Raw genomic sequence first — 18,173 nt, 5'->3', positions numbered from 1 at the left:
CCCCTGCCCCCCCAAAAAAAATCACCCCAGAAAATATCTCCCCCATAAACACCCCTTCCCAGAAAACACCACCCAAACCTCCCCTTCTCCCCCAAAAATCAAGGAACCCCCTGAGTGGAGTGGAAATGTCGGGGGGATAAAGGGGGGAAGGGGAGAAAAAGGGAAGGGGAAAGGGAAAGGGAAGGGGGGTCCTGGGTATAGGGAGGGTCTGGTCTGGGGGGATCCAGCTGTGCTGGGATCATGGGATTTGGGGATCCAGCTGTGCTGGGATCCTGGTATAGGAGGATCCAGGAGTGTGGGAGTCCAGCTGTGCAGGGATCCTGGTTTATGGGGCTCCTGGTTTAGGGGGGTCCAGGTACACAGGGGGTCCAGCTGTGCAGGGATCCTGGTTTATGGGGATCCAGCTGTGTGGGGACCCTACTATGTGGGGATCCAGCTGTGTGAGCATCCTGGTCTCTGGGGATCCAGCTGTGCAGGGATCCAGCTGTGTGAGTAACCTGGTCTAAGGGGATCCAGGGATCCTGATCTCTGGGGATCCAGCTGTGCAGGGATCCAGCTGTGTGAGTAACCTGGTCTCTGGGGATCCAGGGATCCTGGTCTCTGGAGATCCAGCTGTGCAGGGATCCTGATCTAAGAGGATCCAGCTGTGTGAGTATCCTGGTCTAAGGGGATCCAGGGATCCTGGTCTCTGGGTATCCAGCTGTGCAGGGATCCTGGTCTGGGAGGATCCAGCTGTGCAGGGATCCAGCTGTTCATAATCCAACTCTTTGGGGCTGGGGCTGTGGGGGGACCTGGCCGTGCTGGATCTGGGGGCTGGGGACGGACCCCCACCCTGATGTTCTTCTGCACAGCCTTGGGGGTGCTGCCCCCCCAAACCCCCCCGAGTGTCCCCCCCATTCCGGTGCCAGCCCAGCCCTCGGTGTCACCCCGTGTCCCCTCCAGCTGTGACACACACACACATGTCCACCCTCCCCAACCCCATAAATCCACCCCCACCTCTCCTTCCTCCGCCTTTATTGGAGTCACTGGGCATCCAAAACACGGGGGGGGGATGTGGGAGCCCCCCCAGGCCAGCCCTGCTCCCAGAGCACGGGTGGGGACAGGAGGGGACACCTCGGGGGGACTCAGGTGTCCGTCAGCCCCGGTGTCACACGGGGGGGTCGGTGGTCCCGTCCTGCTCCGGGGGTCCTGCTGGGGGGAAAAGGAGGGTGAGGATGGAATCATCTCCCTCTGGGGGTGGAGGGACAAGGACGGAGCCTCTCGGGGGCTGGGACACACCTGGGACACACCTGGGACACACCCGGGACTCACCTGGGACTCTCCAGGTCACACCTTCCCCCGCACCTCGCAGTAGATGGTCCTGGGCCCGTCCTGCTGCTTGGGGCAGAAAACAGGTCAGACCCTTGGGAAGGGGGGTGGGCGAGGTGGGACAACTCCCCCCAGGGACTTGGTGGCCCTGGGAAGTGTCCCCTTCGGTGTCCCCTCCCCGGGGAAGCCCCCCAGGAGTTCGGAGCCACTTCCAGGGGAGGAGGAAAGGGGGGCTCTGGGGGCACAGAGGGACCCCCCCAGTGCTGGAGGGAAGGGGTGGGAGGTGGGGTTGGACTCGGAATGATCCGGATTTGCCCCCAGATCCCCCCCCTCAGGCTCACCCACTCCCGAGGCTCCGGGGAGTTTCTCCTCTGGATCTCAGAGTACAAGAGCTCTGGTGGGGGATCCTCGCTGGAGAGGGGGGAGAGGGCACCTAGGGAGAGGAGAGCAAGAACAGCAATCCCAGGGGTGCTGGAGGGAGCTGGGATGTGTGGAAGGGGGACATGGAGCCATCCTGGCCCAGACAGGGCGGGATCCCAGAATCCCAATTTAGGTTGGAAAAAGGTCATTGAGTCCCCCCTGTGCCGTGTCCCCACCTCGCCCCCAGCCCAGAGCACTGAGTGTCCAGACCTTCCTTGGACACCTCCAAGGCCTGACCGTCCTTTCCAGGAACAAATCCCTCCTTGTGTCCCACCTGAACCTCTCCTGGGGCAGCCTGAGGCCTTTTCCTCTTGTCCCTGTTCCCTTCCAGTGCCTGACAACCCTTTCCACAAAGAAAAGAACCGGAGTGAGGGGAAAAGCTCTCTCCCCCTTTCCCAGCTCTATTGATCCCAGCTCTGAGCTCAGAGCCCAGCAGTGCCCACCTCCCTCAGACTTCTTCCTCCTCCTCCTCCTCCTCCAGATCCAGGCGATGCCAAGCAGGGCCAAAATGCCCACGGCCCCAGCACAGGCACACGTGTCTCCTCTGCCAGGCCCCCGTGTCTGCAGGGACAACCCGTGCTGGGTGCCAGGGGGGGTGAATTCACCTCCTGGGGGGGTGAATCCGGGTACAGGAGGGTCTTTTTACCCTGCTGCTGGCACAGGGTGTCCAGGTGGAGGGAGACATTCCGCTCCTGGGCGGGATTCCGGGCCAGGCAGGTGTAGGTGGAGTTGAAGGCAGCGACGGGCAGGGCCAGGCACAGGGTCTGGTTGTCCCCGCAGAGCTGTGCCTGTGGCACCCCCAGAGAGCTCCCGAGCTGCCAGGTGACTGTGGCATTGCTGCCCGGGGGCGCCTGGCACCGCAGGGTGAGGTTGCACTCCCGGGGGTGAGGGAGAGCCGCTGCCCCTGGATCTGCGGCTCCGGCACCGGCTCTGTCGGAGGAGCAAACAAACCTGTCCCACGGCCCGGGGAGGGGGAGGTGGAAGGGCAGAGCGAGGAAAAGGGGAAGCGCCGGGGTCGCGGTTGGTCCCGGAGCCGGGACAATCCCCGTGACGGGCGCGCGGCGCCCGGAGCGGTTTCCCTTCCCCTTTCCCAGCGCTCACACCTCCGGCTGCCGGGGGTTGTAAAGCCGCTTCCAGGAACCGCTGCTCTGCAAACAAACCCACCGTAGACGGAGAGGGTGAAGAGCGGTGTCTCCACGGTCGCCGGGGCCAGTTTAATCCGAGCCTCGTAGACGCCGCTGTCGCCCCTCTCCAGGGTCCCGATCCTCAGCGCCGTCTTGTTCATCTCCAGCCGGTCCCCGAATCGATCCTGGGGGTCGGAGCGCTCGAATCCACTGGGGCTGAACTCGCCCACCAGGATCTCGACACTGCTGACACCTAAAAATGTCCACTCGACCGCCTTCACCTTCTTGTCGGGGGCAGATCCAGGGAGAGCAGCGCGGACCCCCCCAGGACACCGTTCACCTGCCGGGTCCGAGGGGCCGCAGCACCTGGTGGGGACAGGGATAATCTGGAGGCTGGGACAGGGATAATCTGGAGGCTGGAGACCCCCAGCAACCCCCCCGGTCCCTTCCCTCGGCCCCCTCCCTCCCGAGGGACCCCGTGGGCAGCTGCCCACCGGGGCCTGAGTCACGAGAGCGCGGCGCCCGCCCGGGATGATTCATTGCATCCCACACCCATCCCCTCTCCTGGCGGCGTTCCGGCACGCAGGGACCACCCGCGGGGCTGGGAACACCCCGGGGGCTCGCGGGGCCTCGTCCCGGTGTCCCGGTGTCACCCCGTGTCCCCCCACGTCCCCCCACACACACGCACGGGTCACCCCCACAGCAGGGACGCACGGTCCCGTCGTCTCTAAGCCCCAGTTAAGGCTCAAACCGGGCAGGTTTAAAGTTAAACCTCCGGGAAATGTCCCCAGGGGTCAGGGACCAGCCGTGGGCCGGACGTCCCCGGGGTCGGGGGCTGCTGGGGGCCCTCGGTGCCTTGTCCCGGTGTCCCCCCGTGCCCCCCCCGTGCCCCCCTACACGTGCACAGGTCGCCCCCAAAAAATGGGTGAGACAGGGAGCCTTCTCCCCGCCGGGTCTAAGCCCAAGTGGGGCTCAAACCGGGCAGGTTTAAAGTTAAACCTCCGGGAAATGTCCCCATGGGTCGGGGACCAGCCGGGGACCACCCTCAGGGCTGGGACCCCCCCCGCCGTGGGGAGGATGCTGGGGGCTCACGATGCCTCGTCCCCGTGTCACCCTACGCGTGCGCAGGTCACCCCCGCGACAGAGGAAACCCCCCCCCCCCCACCGTGTGGGGCTGAAACCGGGGCGGGTTTCGGGTTTAAACCTTCGGAAAACTCCCCCGTGGTGGGGACAGGGACCCTCCACCCCAGCGCTCTGGGACAGCTCAGCTATGCAACCCCCCCCCTCCCCATCCCTGGGGGGCACCGAGTGGCTCCACTCGGGCCCTGAGACCCCGAAAGCCGCCAGGAGCCCCCCGCAGCCTCCCCCGGGGGCAGCGACAGACGGTTCCCACAGCGCAGCCCCGTCCTGCCCGCGGGCGGCTCGCTCGGCGCCGGCCCCGCTCTCGCTCTCTCCGCAGCCGCTCGGCTTTGCAGAGACGGAGGCGAGACGAGGGGGGGAAAAAAGGGGGGGCTGAGAAACCGCAGGCCCCGCTGCTGCAGCCTCGGGGGGTTCATTGCCCACCTCCCCCTCCCTCTCCCCGGCTCACGGGATGCGCTGCCCGGGCTGTGCGGGAGGAGGGGGGGGCTCGCTCGGGGACCCCCACGCAGGGGGTGAGAGGGGCCGGGGAGCGCCCGGCGGGGTGAGAGGGGTTAAACACCCACCCCCTGCCCGCTCCCTGCGCCCGGAGTGTTTCCCGGGTACCCCCGAGGGCTGCGGGATGCGATTCCCCCCCCCCTCCCCCGAGGAAGCAGGTACGTGACGGGGATGCCGCAGTCAGAGCAACCTTCGGCCTCCCTCTTCCTCCTCGAGGAAACACCCCGGGAAACCCGGAGAGGTCCCTTCTCGTCTAAATTAATTTCCCTTTCCTTTTCTTCCAGCGGGTTGGCCAAGCCGAGGGGTCCCAACAGCCCCCCAGGGGTGACCCAGCCCCGGGCACCGGGATCCGGCCCCACCAGGCCCCACAAAACCTCTCGGGGATGGATTTTTGGCGGCAGGAAATCAAGGAGGGGAGGCTGAGCAACAACACGCCCCCCCGCCCGAGGGATCACCGGTGCCCCGGGGCATCATTCCTGCTTCTTCCCAGAGGGAAAGGCTGTTCCCCCCCCCCCCCCCCCGGACACCTCATGGATTTCCCCCCGAAGTTCATTTTGCGGCCGGGACCCAAAAGTCGCGCTCTCAGTTCTCTCCCACCGCTCCCAAAAACCTGGGGGGGGTTGCTAAAAACGGGGGGCACGAGCGCTGGAACGCCGGGATCCCCTCCCAGCCCGGCTGTCTTCCCACCCCCCCAGACCCACCTGCCACTCCCAGGAGCAGGACCAGCAGCCTGGGAACGCGGGGCCGGGCGGGGCCGGGCGACGTCCCCATCGCTCCAAAGCCGCCCAGCCCAGCTCTGAGCGCTCGGAAAAAGGGAACGCGAATCGAAAACCACCTTGCAGGGGAGTGGCGAAGTGCAGGACACACCGCTGGGGACAACGCCGAGCCCCGGGGGCGCTGCCCCAAACCCCGGCGATCTGTCCTTCCCTGCCTCCCTCCTCCCGCTGCCCCCGGGAGGTTTTGGAGCTGCTTCCCAAAGCGCTGCTGCCGCCCAGCCTTTGTTTTCCACCTGGAATCAGGTGCAATAAGAGCAGGGACGAGCCGGATGCTGCGGGCGCTGGGCAAATAACACCAGCTGGTGCCACAGGTGGAGCACAAGTGGAGTCCTTTTTGCCGTGAGGGGCACGAGGGGTTGGCCTGGCTGGAAATCGAGGGGAGGGGGTCCCTGCGGGCTTGGGAATGTCCCGGCTGGGGCTCCTGCACCTGGGATGCTACTGAACCCCACACTTGGGGTGTCCCATCGGCCACTCCCAGGATGCTCCTGTCCCCTGCATCCCGAGTGTCCCCCGGATCCGGGGTGTCCTGTCCCCCATATCTGGGGTGTCCTGTCCCCCGCATCCAGGGTATCCTGCCCCCATACCCAGGGTGTCCTGTCCCCCATATCTGGGGTGTCCTGTCGCCCATATCTGGGATGTCCTGTCCTCCATATCCAGGGTACCCTGTCCCCCCTATCCAGGGTGTCCTGCCCCCCATATCCGGGGTGTCCTGTCCCCCATATCCAGGGTGTCCTACCCCCCATATCCAAGGTGTCCTGTCTCCCATACCCAGGGTACCCTGTCCCCCCTATCCAGAGTGTCCTGTCCCCTATATCTGGGATGTCCTGTCCCCCATATCTGGGGTGTCCTGTCCCCCATATCTGGGGTGTCCTGCCCCCATATCCGGGGTGTCCTGTCCCCTATATCTGGGATGTCCTGTCCTCCATATCCAGGGTATCCTGCCCCCATACCCAGGGTATCCTGTCCCCCATATCTGGGGTGTCCTGTCCCCCATATCCAGGGTGTCCTGCCCCCATATCCGGGGTGTCCTGTCCCCCATATCCGGGGTGTCCTGCCCCCATATCCGGGGTGTCCTGTCCCCTATATCTGGGATGTCCTGTCCTCCATATCCGGGGTGTCCTGTCCCCTATATCTGGGATGTCCTGTCCTCCATATCCAGGGTATCCTGCCCCCATATCCAGGGTGTCCTGTCCTCCATATCCGGGGTTTGCACGCACACACACACACACATGTCCCTGTGCACACGTGTCACAATGCACACACACACACACGCGTCCCTGTGCCCGCCCCTCCCGCCCCCTCCAGCTCCCCCCGTGACCTCACCAACATTTATTTTGCTGTTTTTACACCGGGGGGGGTCTGGGCGGGGGGTCCCCGTGGCAGTGGGTGCTGGACACACAGGCGGTGAGACCCCCCCTCCGTGCGCGGGCTACGCGGGAACAGCGAGGGGGGGGACGGGAGAGGAGGGGAAGGGAGGGAGGGGAGGGGGCGCTTCCCGTGGCTCTGCACCGGCGACGGACGGTCCCTTCCGCATCCCCCCGGGGGTGCCCCCCAGGGCCGCTCCAGTGGGGTCGGGGGGGCACCGCCGCGTGTCCCCCCCCCGCTCCGCGTCCCCTTGGCAGCGGCCGAGCGGGTGGGCACGACCCCCCCCCAACGTGGGCATCTCCCCGCGGAGGGTCCCTGCGAGACCCCGGGAGGGGGGAGCTGGAGGTTGGAGGGAGGGCGGCTCGTCGTGGTCCCCCCCCTGCCCTCCCCGGTGCCACCCCCCCTCGCCCCGGGGGGGGCGAATCCCGGGGTTTTCCCCCCTCCTGGAGCATCCCGGGGTGGGGGGGACACCCCGGAGGGACCCCCCCCAGCTCCGCCGCCGCCGCCGCCTCGGTCCGGGATCGCGCTCCCCAAACAGTCTCGGAGGGCACCGGGGAAGGAGGTTGGGGATGAACCAGAGGAGGGGTGGGTGGGCGGGGTGGTGGGGGAAGGGGGTCCGTCCGGCTGAAGTCCCGCGGTGGAGCCTCCCGATCCCGGAGCCGAAACGGGGGGGGGCTGGATTTGGGTTGGGATTTGGCACACGACGCACTTTTACAGCCCTTCCAGGAGATCCCGGCGCTCCGGCCCTGCGGGTGCCTGCGGGACAGAGCAGAGCCTTTCTCAGCCCCCTCCCACGAACGGGAGACCCCCTGGCGCTGGCAGTGCCCGTTTTTGGGGGCAGTTCCCCTTCCCCCCCCCCCCGCCCCGCACCTGAGGGTCTATGTCACCTCCTCGGCCGTGTCCCCTGGCGCTGCCTGGCCCTGCTGCTGCTCCTCGCCGGGGGCGGCCGCCGGCGCTTTCTGCGGCGAGCTCTGCTCCTGGTTATTCTCGGGGTGACTCGGGCCCTGCGGCAGAAATTTGGGGAGGAAAGGGGGTGCTGCTGAGGGACCTGCTGGCCCCGGGAAGCCCCCGTGGGATGCTGTGCCCTGGCGCAGAGCCCACCTTGCACCCACCTTGCCAGGACCCCGGGGTGACCCGGACACGGCTGCGACCCCAGTGACCCCACTGGGCCCCCCCCATTGTGGCTGTGACCCCAGTTTGATGTGGACCCGCCCCCCCCAGCACGGTGGGGACCCCCCTCCCCCGGCCCCCAAGCCCCTCCAGGGGCCTCACCTGGTCATTACCTTCCGGGGGGCTCCGGCACACGATGTCGGTGTACTGGGGCTCCGAGGGGCTTTCCTCGGCGGCCACCGTGGGGGTGGCGGCTGCGGGGAGCCGGAGTGTTCCAGGGAAACAGCCCCTCCCCACTCCCCCAGCCCCTCCCCGTTTCTCCAGCCCCTCCCCGTTTCTCCAGCCCCTCCCCACTCCCCCAGCCCCTTCCCCACTCCCCCAGCCCCCTCTCTGCTCCCCCAGCCCCTTCTCTGTTCCCCCAGGCCCTCCCCGTTCCCCCAGCCCCTTCCCTGCTCCCCCAATCCCTTCCCTACTCCTTCAGCCCCTTTCCCACTTCCTCGAGCCCCCTCCCCGCTTCCCAAGCCCCCTCCCCACTCCCCCAGCCCCTTCTCTTCTCCCCCAGCCCCTTCTCTTCTCCCCCAGCCCCTTCCTTGCTCCCCCAGCCCCTTCCCACTCCCCCAGCCCCTTCCCTGCTCCCCCAATCCCTTCCCACTCCCCCAGCCCCTTCCCTGCTCCCCCAATCCCTTCCCTTCTCCCCCAGCCCCTTCCCTGCTCCCCCAATCCCTTCCCTAATCCTTCAGTCCCTTCCCTTCTCCCCCAGCCCCCCCCCGCTCTCCCAGCCCCTTCCCTTCTCCCCCAGCCCCTTCCCCGCTCCCCCAACCCCTCCGAGACCCCTCGGGGGAAAGGGGGGCGATGGGCGGGGGGGGTGTCGGGTCTCCCCTTGCCTGGATCCGACGCCTTCTCGCTGTTCATCCTCCAGCACCAGAAGGCCCCCCCCAGGCTCACGGCCAGCAGGATGAGGGTCAGCACGATGTACCCCGAGGTCGAGAAGGACGTTTGTCCCCCTGGCAGGGCACAGAGGGGGGAGATCCTGAGCTGTGCCCACCTCCGTGGCGAGACCAGCCCCCCGCGGGTGCCCCGGGGCGAGGGTCTCACCTCCGGGGAGGGGTCTCACCTCCGGGGAGGGGTCTCACCTCCGCCCTGGCAGATGGTTTGCAGGTCGAACAGGGCGACTTTTTGGTCGGCGGGGTTGCTGACGGTGCAGGCGTAGGTGACGTTGGCGGCCGTGGGGGGCAGGTTGACCCTCAGGGTGGTCCCGTCCGGGGACAGCTGGTGGCGATCTGGGATCAGGTCCCCGGTGAGGCTGTCGCGCTTCCAGGTGACGTTCACGGCGCCTTTCCCGGAGCCCTGGCACTGCAGGGTCAGGTTGCACCATTCCAAGGTGCTGGCCAGGAGCTGGCTGCGGGTCCGGGGGCTCGGCACCGACTCTGTGCCCGAGGAAGGGTTGGATCAGCACCGGATGGAGGGATTCGGCCACCCCGATGTCCCCTTTGGGTGCCAGGCTTTGGCCACCCTGATGTCCTCACTGTCCCCCTTGGGTGACAGGATTTGACCACCCTGCTGTCCCCCTTGGGTGCCAGGATTTGGCTACCATGCTGTCCCCTTTGGGTGCCAGGATTTGGCCACTCTGATGTCCTCACTGTCCCCCTTGGGGAACAGGATTTGACCACCCTGCTGTCCCCCTTGGGTGACAGGATTTGGCTACCATGCTGTCCCCTTTGAGTGACAGGATTTGACCACCCTGCTGTCCCCTTTGGGTGCCAGGATTTGGCCCTTTGCAGAGTGTGAGGGGCTGCAGGGCCTGGGGTGCAAAGGTTGGTGTCCAAACCAACCCTAAGAAAACCCCACAGTGGCTCCGTGCCTCAGTTTCCCCCACCTATAAAGGGGTCAGTGCTTGTGCTCAGGGCTTTATATCCCTCCTCAAATCCCACCCTTGTCCTGTGCCTCAGTTTTCCAGCCTGTCAAGGGGTCACTTCTCCCCCTCGGGGCTCTCTGTTCCCCCTCCAACCCCACCCTTGTTCCCTGCCTCAGTTTCCCCACCTGTAAAGGGATTTAGCGCCTGCACTCGGGGCTCCCTATTTATCCCCCAAATCCCATCAGCGCCTCAGTTTCCCCACCCGTAAAGGGATTATTTCTCACCCTCAGGGCCCTCTATTCACCCTCAAAGCCCCCCCGTGCCTCAGTTTCCCCACAAGTAAAGGGGTCGGTGCTCACACTGTTCACCCTCCGCCCCCATCGCTGCTCTGTGCTCAGCTTCCCCCACCTGTAAAGGGGTTTAGAGCTCACACTCGGGGCTTTCCCTCTCTTCCCTCAGCGTCTCCATCACCCACCGTAGACGGAGAGGTTGAAGGTTTGATCCTCCACCAGCGCCGGGTGCAGTTTAATCCTCGCCCCGTAGACGCCGCTGTCTCCCCTCTCCAGGGCCCGGATCCTCAGCGCCGTCTCGTTGTACCTCTCCAGCCGCTTCCCGAAGCGATCCCTGGGATCGGGGCGCTCGAACCCGCCGCGGCTGAACTCCGCCACCTGGATCATGGCCCCGGTGCCGGCGGAGAAGCTCCACTCGATCTCCTTCACCGTCTTGTTGGGGGGCAGAGCCGGGGAGAGCAGCACCGACCCCCCCAGGACGCCGTTGACCTGCTGGGGCTGCGCCCGGGCTTGGCCGAAGAGCAGCTCTGGGACAAGGAGAAAGTCACCGAGAGGTGTTTGGGGACAGCGCGGGGACAGGGCGGGGACAAGGCAGGAACAGGAGGACATTCGGGGACGGGTCCGAGCAGCATCTCCCGCCTCGGCGCGGCCGCCCGGTCTCTCCGCTGCTCCCTATCCGAGCCGGGGACGGGGTGTGTCCCCAGAAAGAGAGGGAAAGACGCCGGGCCGGGGGGGCTGGAAGCCAAAACTATGAAAGATCTACAAGGTTCAGATGCGGGTGCCCCGTCGGGATGCCGGTCTCGGGGACTGGAGGCCCAAAAGCGTGACGGATCTACGAGGTTCGGACGCGGGTGCCCCATCGGGATGCCAAGCTCGGGGGAGCGGAGGCTAAAAAATACGAAGGAATCTGCCAGGTTCGGATGTGGGGGGGGCACCATCTGAACCCCGAGGCTCTCACCAGAACAACGCTCCAAGAGAGTCTGGGAGGAATTCCCAGCCAACACCTCCAAAACCTCATTGTCCGCCTTAAACGGCGCCTCCGCCCAGAGCCCTGCGGAAGATCGACAAGGGTTAAGGGGGTGGGGGGGGCAGCAGGGGCGGCTCCGGGGGGTCCCTGTGGGCTGGGGGTGCCGGGCCAGCAGGGATGGAGCCCCCGGGAGCCTGTGGGATGGGTGATTCCCGCAGGGATGGAGCCTTTTCCCTCCTGCCTTATCCCAGCCCCGGAGGCACGTTCTGAGTCTCCACCACGGGGTTTGGTCGTTTTTTGCTATATTTCTGCAAAGCTCCTGATGCCAGGTGCCGATTGGCATCAGGTCCCTCACTTCTGGCAGCTCCAGGCAGGGATGGAACCCCTGCTGACCTGTGGGATGAGTGATTCTTGCAGGGATGGAGCCTTTTCCGTCCTGCTTTATCCCAGCCCGAGGGGCAGGTTCTGAGCCTCCACTATGGGGGTTTTTTTGCAGCATCTCCGCCAAAATCCTGATGCCAGGTGCCGATTGGCATCATCTCCCTCACTTCTGGCAGCTCCAAGGAGGGCTGGAGCCCCTGCTGACCTGTGGGATCAAGGTGATTCCCGCAGGGATGAAGCCTTTTCCCTCCTGCCTTATCCCAGCCCGAGGAGCAGGTTCTGAGCCTCCACTATGGTTTTTTTTTGCAGAATGTCTGCAAAAATCCTGATGCCAAGAGCTGCTTGACAGTTCCAGGCAGGAATGGAGCCCCTGCCGACCTGTGGGATGAGTGATTCCCGCAGGGATGGAGCCTTTTCCCTCCTGCCTTATCCCAGCCCGAGGAGCAGGCTCTGAGCCTCCACCATAGGGTTGTTGGTTTTTTTTTTTGCAGCATCTCTGCCAAAATCCTGATGCCAGGTGCTGATTGGCATCAGCTCCCTCACTTCTGGCAGCTCCAAGGAGGGCTGGAGCCCCTGCTGACCTGTGGGATGAGTGATTCCCACAGGGATGGAGCCTTTTCCCTCCTGCCTTATCCCAGCCCGAGGGGCACATTCTGAGCCTCCACCACGGGGGTTTGAGTATTTTTTTGCAGCATCTCTGCAAAACTCCTGATGCCAAGAGCTGCTTGACAGTTCCAGGCAGGGATGGAGCCCCTGCCGACCTGTGGGATGAGTGATTCCCGCAGGGATGGAGCCTTTTCCCTCCTGCCTTATCCCAGCCCGAGGAGCAGGCTCTGAGCCTCCACCACGGGTGGTTTGGTTTTATTTGGCAGCATCCTGAGCTCCCTGATCCAAGAATCCCGATGCCAAGAGCCGCTCAGCGCCACCTCCCTCACTCCTGGCACCTCCAGGGAGGAACAAAGTCCCTTCCAACCTGTGGGATCAGGGCAATTCCCACGGGGATGGAGCTTCTCCCTCATCCCGGCAGCTCCCCCAGCCCGAGGGGCACGTTCTGAGCCTCCACCACGGGGTGGTTTGGGGTTTATTTTGCAGCATCTCTGCTAAAAAATCTTGATGCCAAGAGCTGCTCAGGCAGAGATGGAGCCCCTGCCGACCCGTGGGATGCGTGATTCCCTCAGGGATGGAGCTTCTCCCTGATCCCAGCGGGCTGGGCCCGAGGGGCAGGTTCTGAGCCTCCATCACGGGTGGTTTGGGGTTTGTTCTTTTTTTTTGCAGCATCCCGAGCTCCCTGCAAAAATCCCAATGCCAGGAGCCGCTCGGCACCACCTCCCTCGCTCCTGGCAGCTCCCGCCTACTTCCAAGCTGTCTCCTGTGCTGGCCCCGGCCCCCGCATCCCCCCACGCTCCTCTGCCTCGCAGAACACCCCCCTCCCTTCCCTCTCTCCCTCTCCCTGTCCCACGCAGCCGCCCAGGAACGGGGGAGGCGGGTTGGGATGAGCGGCATCGGCTCCATCCCGCCTGGGACGGGTCGTGAATTCCCGGGATCGTCTCCCTGCTCCCCTCCCCGGAGGAGGCAGAAGCAGCTGAGCCCGTACATTAAAAAGCAGATTAAACACCGACAGCGGGGCTTTTACTCGATGTAACCCCCCCACCGGCAGCCCCCCAGGACGAGCCGCATCTTTGCTCCGCTCTCTAAGACGCTTCCCCGCGGCGCTGGAGCTTTTTCGTTGCTCCGATCCCGCTTATCCCAGGCTCGATTCCTGCTCTTCCAGCCCCATCTTAAACCCGAATGATTCCCGAACACTTTTAAGCGGGAGAACGCAAAGTTTTTTGGGGGCCCCGGGAAGCCGCAGGAGCCCGGGGGGAGGACGCCGAGCCCGAGCAGCAAAATAGAACTGGGAGGGGGGAGAAGCCTCCAAAATCCCGTCAGTCTCCTCACGGAGGAGCTCAGAGAGATTCTCTCTCCCCAATTTCCTCGCTGCCAAGGATGGAGCCGCTCCTGTGTCCGTCCATCCGCCGGCCGGACTCACCCGGGGCACCCTCCTCCTCCTCCTCCTCCTCCTCCCGGGAGGTTTCCCACCCTCCCGTGCAACATCTACGCCCCGGGAGGGGGGTCCCCGCCGGCCGCCCCCGCGCTGTCGGAGGGGCGGCCGGAGGAAATGACGGCCGGGAAAAGCCTGGTTGGTGCCAGGCCTCCGCCAAGCGCCTCCCCGGCATCCTCCCGGCTCATCCTGTTTACCCCAGATTTTTTGGAACACGAGGCTCCGCAGCCCCGGCTCCGCTGCAGGATCCGGAGGGGGGGGAGGGAGGAGGATAAATGTGTTGATGCTCGATGCATTCGGCATCTGGATTAGCCCGACTCGAGCCTTCCTCAGACCCCCCAAAAAACAGATCTCCGGGGCCGATTTTAACCTCGGGTTTATTCACCCCGAGCCTGGATTGCGCTTTTCCTCGCCCTCCCCGCTCCCCGCGTTCTGCCATAAAATAATTTCCATCCCAGAAAGCAGCTGGAGAACTCCAGAGCGCGGAAAACAGGCTTTTCCCACCGAGCCGGGGCAGATATTTGGCATCACCTGGTGCCACTTGCCCGGCGCTGGCGCCAGCCCCATCCCGCTCGTGAGGCCAATTAACCGTCGGGAAAATCCCCCCCCAATTAATCTGCCTGTACTATCAGATGCTTTCCGCAGGAATTGGGAGGTTTTACGGGAATTATTAAACGCGGGGGATTAGCACGCCGGGAATTAAGAGGGGATTCCTCGCTCCCGCTTTACGTAAGGAGCCGCTTCGCGGGCGGATCCGGAGCGGCCCCGGGGGGTTCGAGGGGCTCCGGGAGGGGGGGGAGCGACAAAAATGGGGACGGACCCGGGGGTCGTCCCCAAACCTCTCCTTAAGGCTGGATCCGGCGTTCCAGAGCCCACCTCGGGTGGGAAGAGGCGGGATGGGGGGTCCCGCAGCCCCGCGCCCACCCCCCCTTTTGAACCACGAGCCTCCCGCGGGTCGCGGCCGGGGGGGGGAAAGGGGGGTCCGCGCACTCACCTGGGCCGAGCCCCAGCAGCGCCAGGAGCAGCGAGGGCAGCCGGGCTTGGCTCCGGGGCAATTCCCGCTCCATTCCTGCTCCTCGGAGCGGCTCCGCGCTCGCGGAGAGGGGGGGGGAAGAAAAAAAGGCTCAGCGGAGGGAGAGACGGGGAGGAGCGGAGCCGCCTCCCGCCGCAGCCCGTGGGACGCGGAGCATCGCGGGGCACCCGCCGGCGTGTTAATTAGCTCTCTCTCCGGGGTGTAATAATTGGGGAGGGGGGGGGGGGAGCGGGCAGGAGAAGCGGCGGCAGGAGGATGCTGAGCAGTTATGGCGGGGGCTGCCGGTGACCCCCGACCCTGCGGCATCAGGCGGGATCAGTGCCCGGATTAACGGGAGCGACGCCGGGCGCAGCCCTGCCAAGGCTCCCGCCGGGCCCTTGGGGACGGGGGAAAGGCGCCTGGAAACGGGGGTTTCCCGGGATGCAGAGCGCTTCCCGAGGGAAGCGCGGCCGGCGGGAGCGTCCCGGGGGGCTCCCACCCACCGCCCCCTTCCCAGAACCCGGGGGGGAAACGGCGCCTGGAGGGGATCGTCCCTGAGATCCCGCAGGGAAACACCTCGGGAACAGGTGCCCTGGGAGGGTCTGGGAGCGATTCCAGGGTTGTGGAGCTGCCAGACCACCTCCATAGGCTCCCTCTGATCCTTCACGCCCCTCTCGCCTTCCCCCCCGGGGGGAGCTGCAGAAAAACCTCTCAGCCCTCCCAGCTGCGATTTTAGGAGCCCCCTGAGCCGCTGCGGGGGCTGCGCTGGGGGGGGGAAGGAACCGCTTTCCACGAGCTGCACAAACAGCTGATTTTTTATTTAATACCCCCAGCGATTCCAAGTGGAAAACAGGGAAGGGAGAAAAGCAGGGAAGGGGGGAAACAAGCTCTGCAGCAGGGCTGGTCTCTCTGCAGTGAGAAGGAGCTGTGGGGACGGTGGGAACCTGCACCCAGGGGAGCGTTAAACCCATCGTTTCTCCCGGGCCGCCTTCCCATGGGATCCCAAAAAACGCTGGAGAAGGACAGGAGGAGCTGGATGAGGTTTTTGGAACGGGATGTGGCTCCTGGCACGGGATGGTGAGGGATGTCAGAGGGGCAGCCAGGGAAAAGCACCCAACAAGGGGAGTGGGTGGAGGTGGACACGGACGTCTGAGCTGGATTTTGGGAGAGTCCAGAGCATCCCTGCGGCCTCCCTGGCCTGATATTCCCTGAAGGAGCACACTGAGGGACCACCCAGAGACACCAGGAGCCCCCTCAGGACCCCTCTGATCCCTCCCAGCCTCGGTAACTCCTTGGGAATAAGGATGTCCCTGGAATGGGAGCGTCCTTACGACAGATGAGGATTAATTAACACAAGAAAAGCTCCAGAGGTGGAAATTCTGCTGACTGGGAGAAAAGGGAAGAGTTTTAAGGAAGTGGAGCATTTCCCCAGTGCTTCCAGAGAGGAAAAGCCACGGGGGAAACTCCAGGGAAAACACACAGACACCCCTAAGACCATGTGAGAAACTTCTGGATGCCACGTCCTCCCTCACCCGAGGGATTTACTGTTCCCTTCTCCATCACCATCAAAATTCAGCCTGAAAAACAGAAGGGAAAAATATAATTATTAAGGCAGTGGTTTCTCCTTTGCTGCTTTTCTGGATGCAGATGATTCCTGGCAGATGAAGTAATTAAGTGATCCTGATGTGCAACAACCCACGGAGTTGGGAAAGGGGCTTCTTTCAGGTGTCTGTCAGAAAACAGGGCCAAGGAAAACGGTTCCCAAGGAATTAAAAACACACTTGGAGCATCTGCCAGGGCTGATCAGCTCAAAAATGAGCTCCAGAGTTAGGAGGTCAGGGAACAGCACAGGGAGCTCGGAGCTGGAGCTGAGGGAGAGGATGGGGAGGAGAATGGGTTCCCGGGATCAGGGATTGCACTGGATCACAGCCAGGAAAACCAGGAATTGGCTGAAAACTCGGCTCAGCATGATCAAAAAATCATCCTTTTGCAGGTGCAGAGGGAGGAGGGAGCGGGGATGAGTTTGTTCCCAGGGCCAGGAATATCCTGGCTGCGCTGGAGAGGGGCTTTGTGCCAACATTTCAGGGAATCTTGGAATGGTTTGGGTTGGAAGGGACATTAAAGATCATCCAGTTCCATGGGCAGGGACACCTTCCACAATCCCAAGTTGCTCTTTTCCAGGCTGAACAATCCCAGCATCCCAGCCTTTCCTCCCAGCAGAGCTGCTCCATCCCTCCATCAACCCAGTGATCCTTTCAGTGCCGGAATTAAAGAATTCCTGCCATTTCCAACCCCCCCGGAGACGGGGAAGGGCTGATCCTCCACCAGCTCCAGGAGCAGCAGCATCTCCCATGGGACAGATCCAGCCCTGCATCCCACAGCCCACACACGCTCCAGGCTCCCAGCCAGCCACATTCCAGCCGCCTGGAATCATCTCCAGCCGCCTGGAATCACCTCCACCCGCTCCCAGGCTCAGCTGGCAGGGAAGGAGCTCCAAAACCAGGGGTGAAGGACCCAAAGCCACACGGTTTTCCGCGAAGGGATTCAGGGGGTTGTTTTTCCCTGCTGCTCCCGGTTATCCGAGCTCTCCTGGATGGAGCGGGATGTGCCCGTGTGGCCTTTCCAGCAGAGGGAAGGACCAGGAGACATCCAGAGCTTCTCCATCACCGGCGGAGAGAGAAAACGGGTCATTCCAGAGGGAGGGATCCGGCAGCTCCCAAGGCACCAGGGCTCTGATTCCAGCCCCCATTCCATGGGATACCCCCTGCCCAGGGCTCTGATTCCAGCCCCATTCCAAAGGCTCCCCTCCCAACCCACCCAGGAGGGCTCGCGTTTCTGGCAGCTCCTTCAGGTAACTGGTCACCCCAAAGAACATTCCCAACTCCCTCAGCCTTCCATCCCTTTAAATCGCCTCCCCCCGAAAAGGCAGCAGGGAGGAGCAAAACGGTGTTTTATTATTTATAACACGCCCCCCCCCCCCCCCCCCCCAATTCCAGCTCTATCCCGGAGCTCGCTGGCGGCCGTGGCGCTGTTTCGCCCTTTGGAAGCGCCGCTTTTTCTCAGCGTAGACCACAAAACCACCCCCAGCGTTCCCGGGCGCGTCTGAGGGCTGGGAACGCGCAGCGGGGCTATTTATAACCTCGGGATCTCACGGAATGTCGCGAGATTTGAGAGCGGCCCCGCGAGAAGGGGCGGGGCCTCTCGCTATGACGTCACGCTCCGTGTCCTGGAGGGGGGGGCAATGGCGGTGCGTGGGGGAGTCCGGGGGGGGTCCCCCGAGGGGCCTCGTGGGTGACAAACAGCCCCCCAAAAAGCCCCTCATTTCCCTCCTTGGTCCCTCTACATGTGGCCCAACCAGTGGCCAAGAGGAGCAGCTCTGGGAACACGTGGGGGGCACTGGGGTGGTCTCAGGGGGTCCCCAGAGGGGTCTCGTGGGTGACAAACAGCCCCCAAAAAGCCCCTCATTTCCCTCTCTTGCCCCTCTACACGTGGCCCAACCAGTGTCCAAGAGGAGCAGCTCTGGGAACACATGGAGGGCACTGGAGTGGTCTCAGGGGGTGTCCAGGGGGTCCCCAGAGGGGCCTTGGGGTGGTCTCAGGGGGCATCCAGGGGGTCCCCAGAGGGGTCTCGTGGGTGACAAACAGCCCCCCCAAAAGCCCCTCTTGTCCCTCTCTTGCCCCTCTACACGTGGCCCAACGAATGGCCAAGAGGAGCAGCCCTGGGAACACGTGGGGGGCACTGGGGTGGTCTCAGGGGGTCCCCAGAGCGGTCTCGTGGGTGACAAACAGCCCCCCAAAAAGCCCCTCATTTCCCTCTCTGGCCCCTCTACACGTGGCCCAACCAGTGGCCAAGAGGAGCAGCTCTGGGAACATGTGGGGGGCACCGGGGT

At 64.3% G+C, this 18,173-nt stretch overlaps 1 protein-coding gene across 1 annotated transcript; it reads right to left on the bottom strand.

Annotated features, from left to right (window-relative positions):
* Positions 1-997: 997 nt before the first annotated feature.
* Positions 998-10,623, bottom strand: LOC135403923 (uncharacterized). Its single transcript, XM_064638353.1, is given in 12 exon segments — positions 998-1,191; positions 1,312-1,374; positions 1,650-1,741; positions 2,003-2,071; positions 2,172-2,608; positions 2,611-3,218; positions 4,018-4,319; positions 7,510-7,632; positions 7,901-7,992; positions 8,623-8,742; positions 8,872-9,165; positions 10,069-10,623. Coding segments are annotated over 12 exon segments (2,691 nt in total). The 5' UTR covers positions 10,493-10,623; the 3' UTR covers positions 998-1,124.
* Positions 10,624-18,173: the final 7,550 nt, after the last annotated feature.

The sequence above is a fragment of the Pseudopipra pipra genome, chromosome 29, assembly GCF_036250125.1.
Source record: "Pseudopipra pipra isolate bDixPip1 chromosome 29, bDixPip1.hap1, whole genome shotgun sequence".
Lineage (NCBI taxonomy): Eukaryota > Metazoa > Chordata > Aves > Passeriformes > Pipridae > Pseudopipra > Pseudopipra pipra.
Note: the sequence above shows the minus strand (reverse complement) of the source record. Positions and strands in the feature narration are given on the sequence as shown.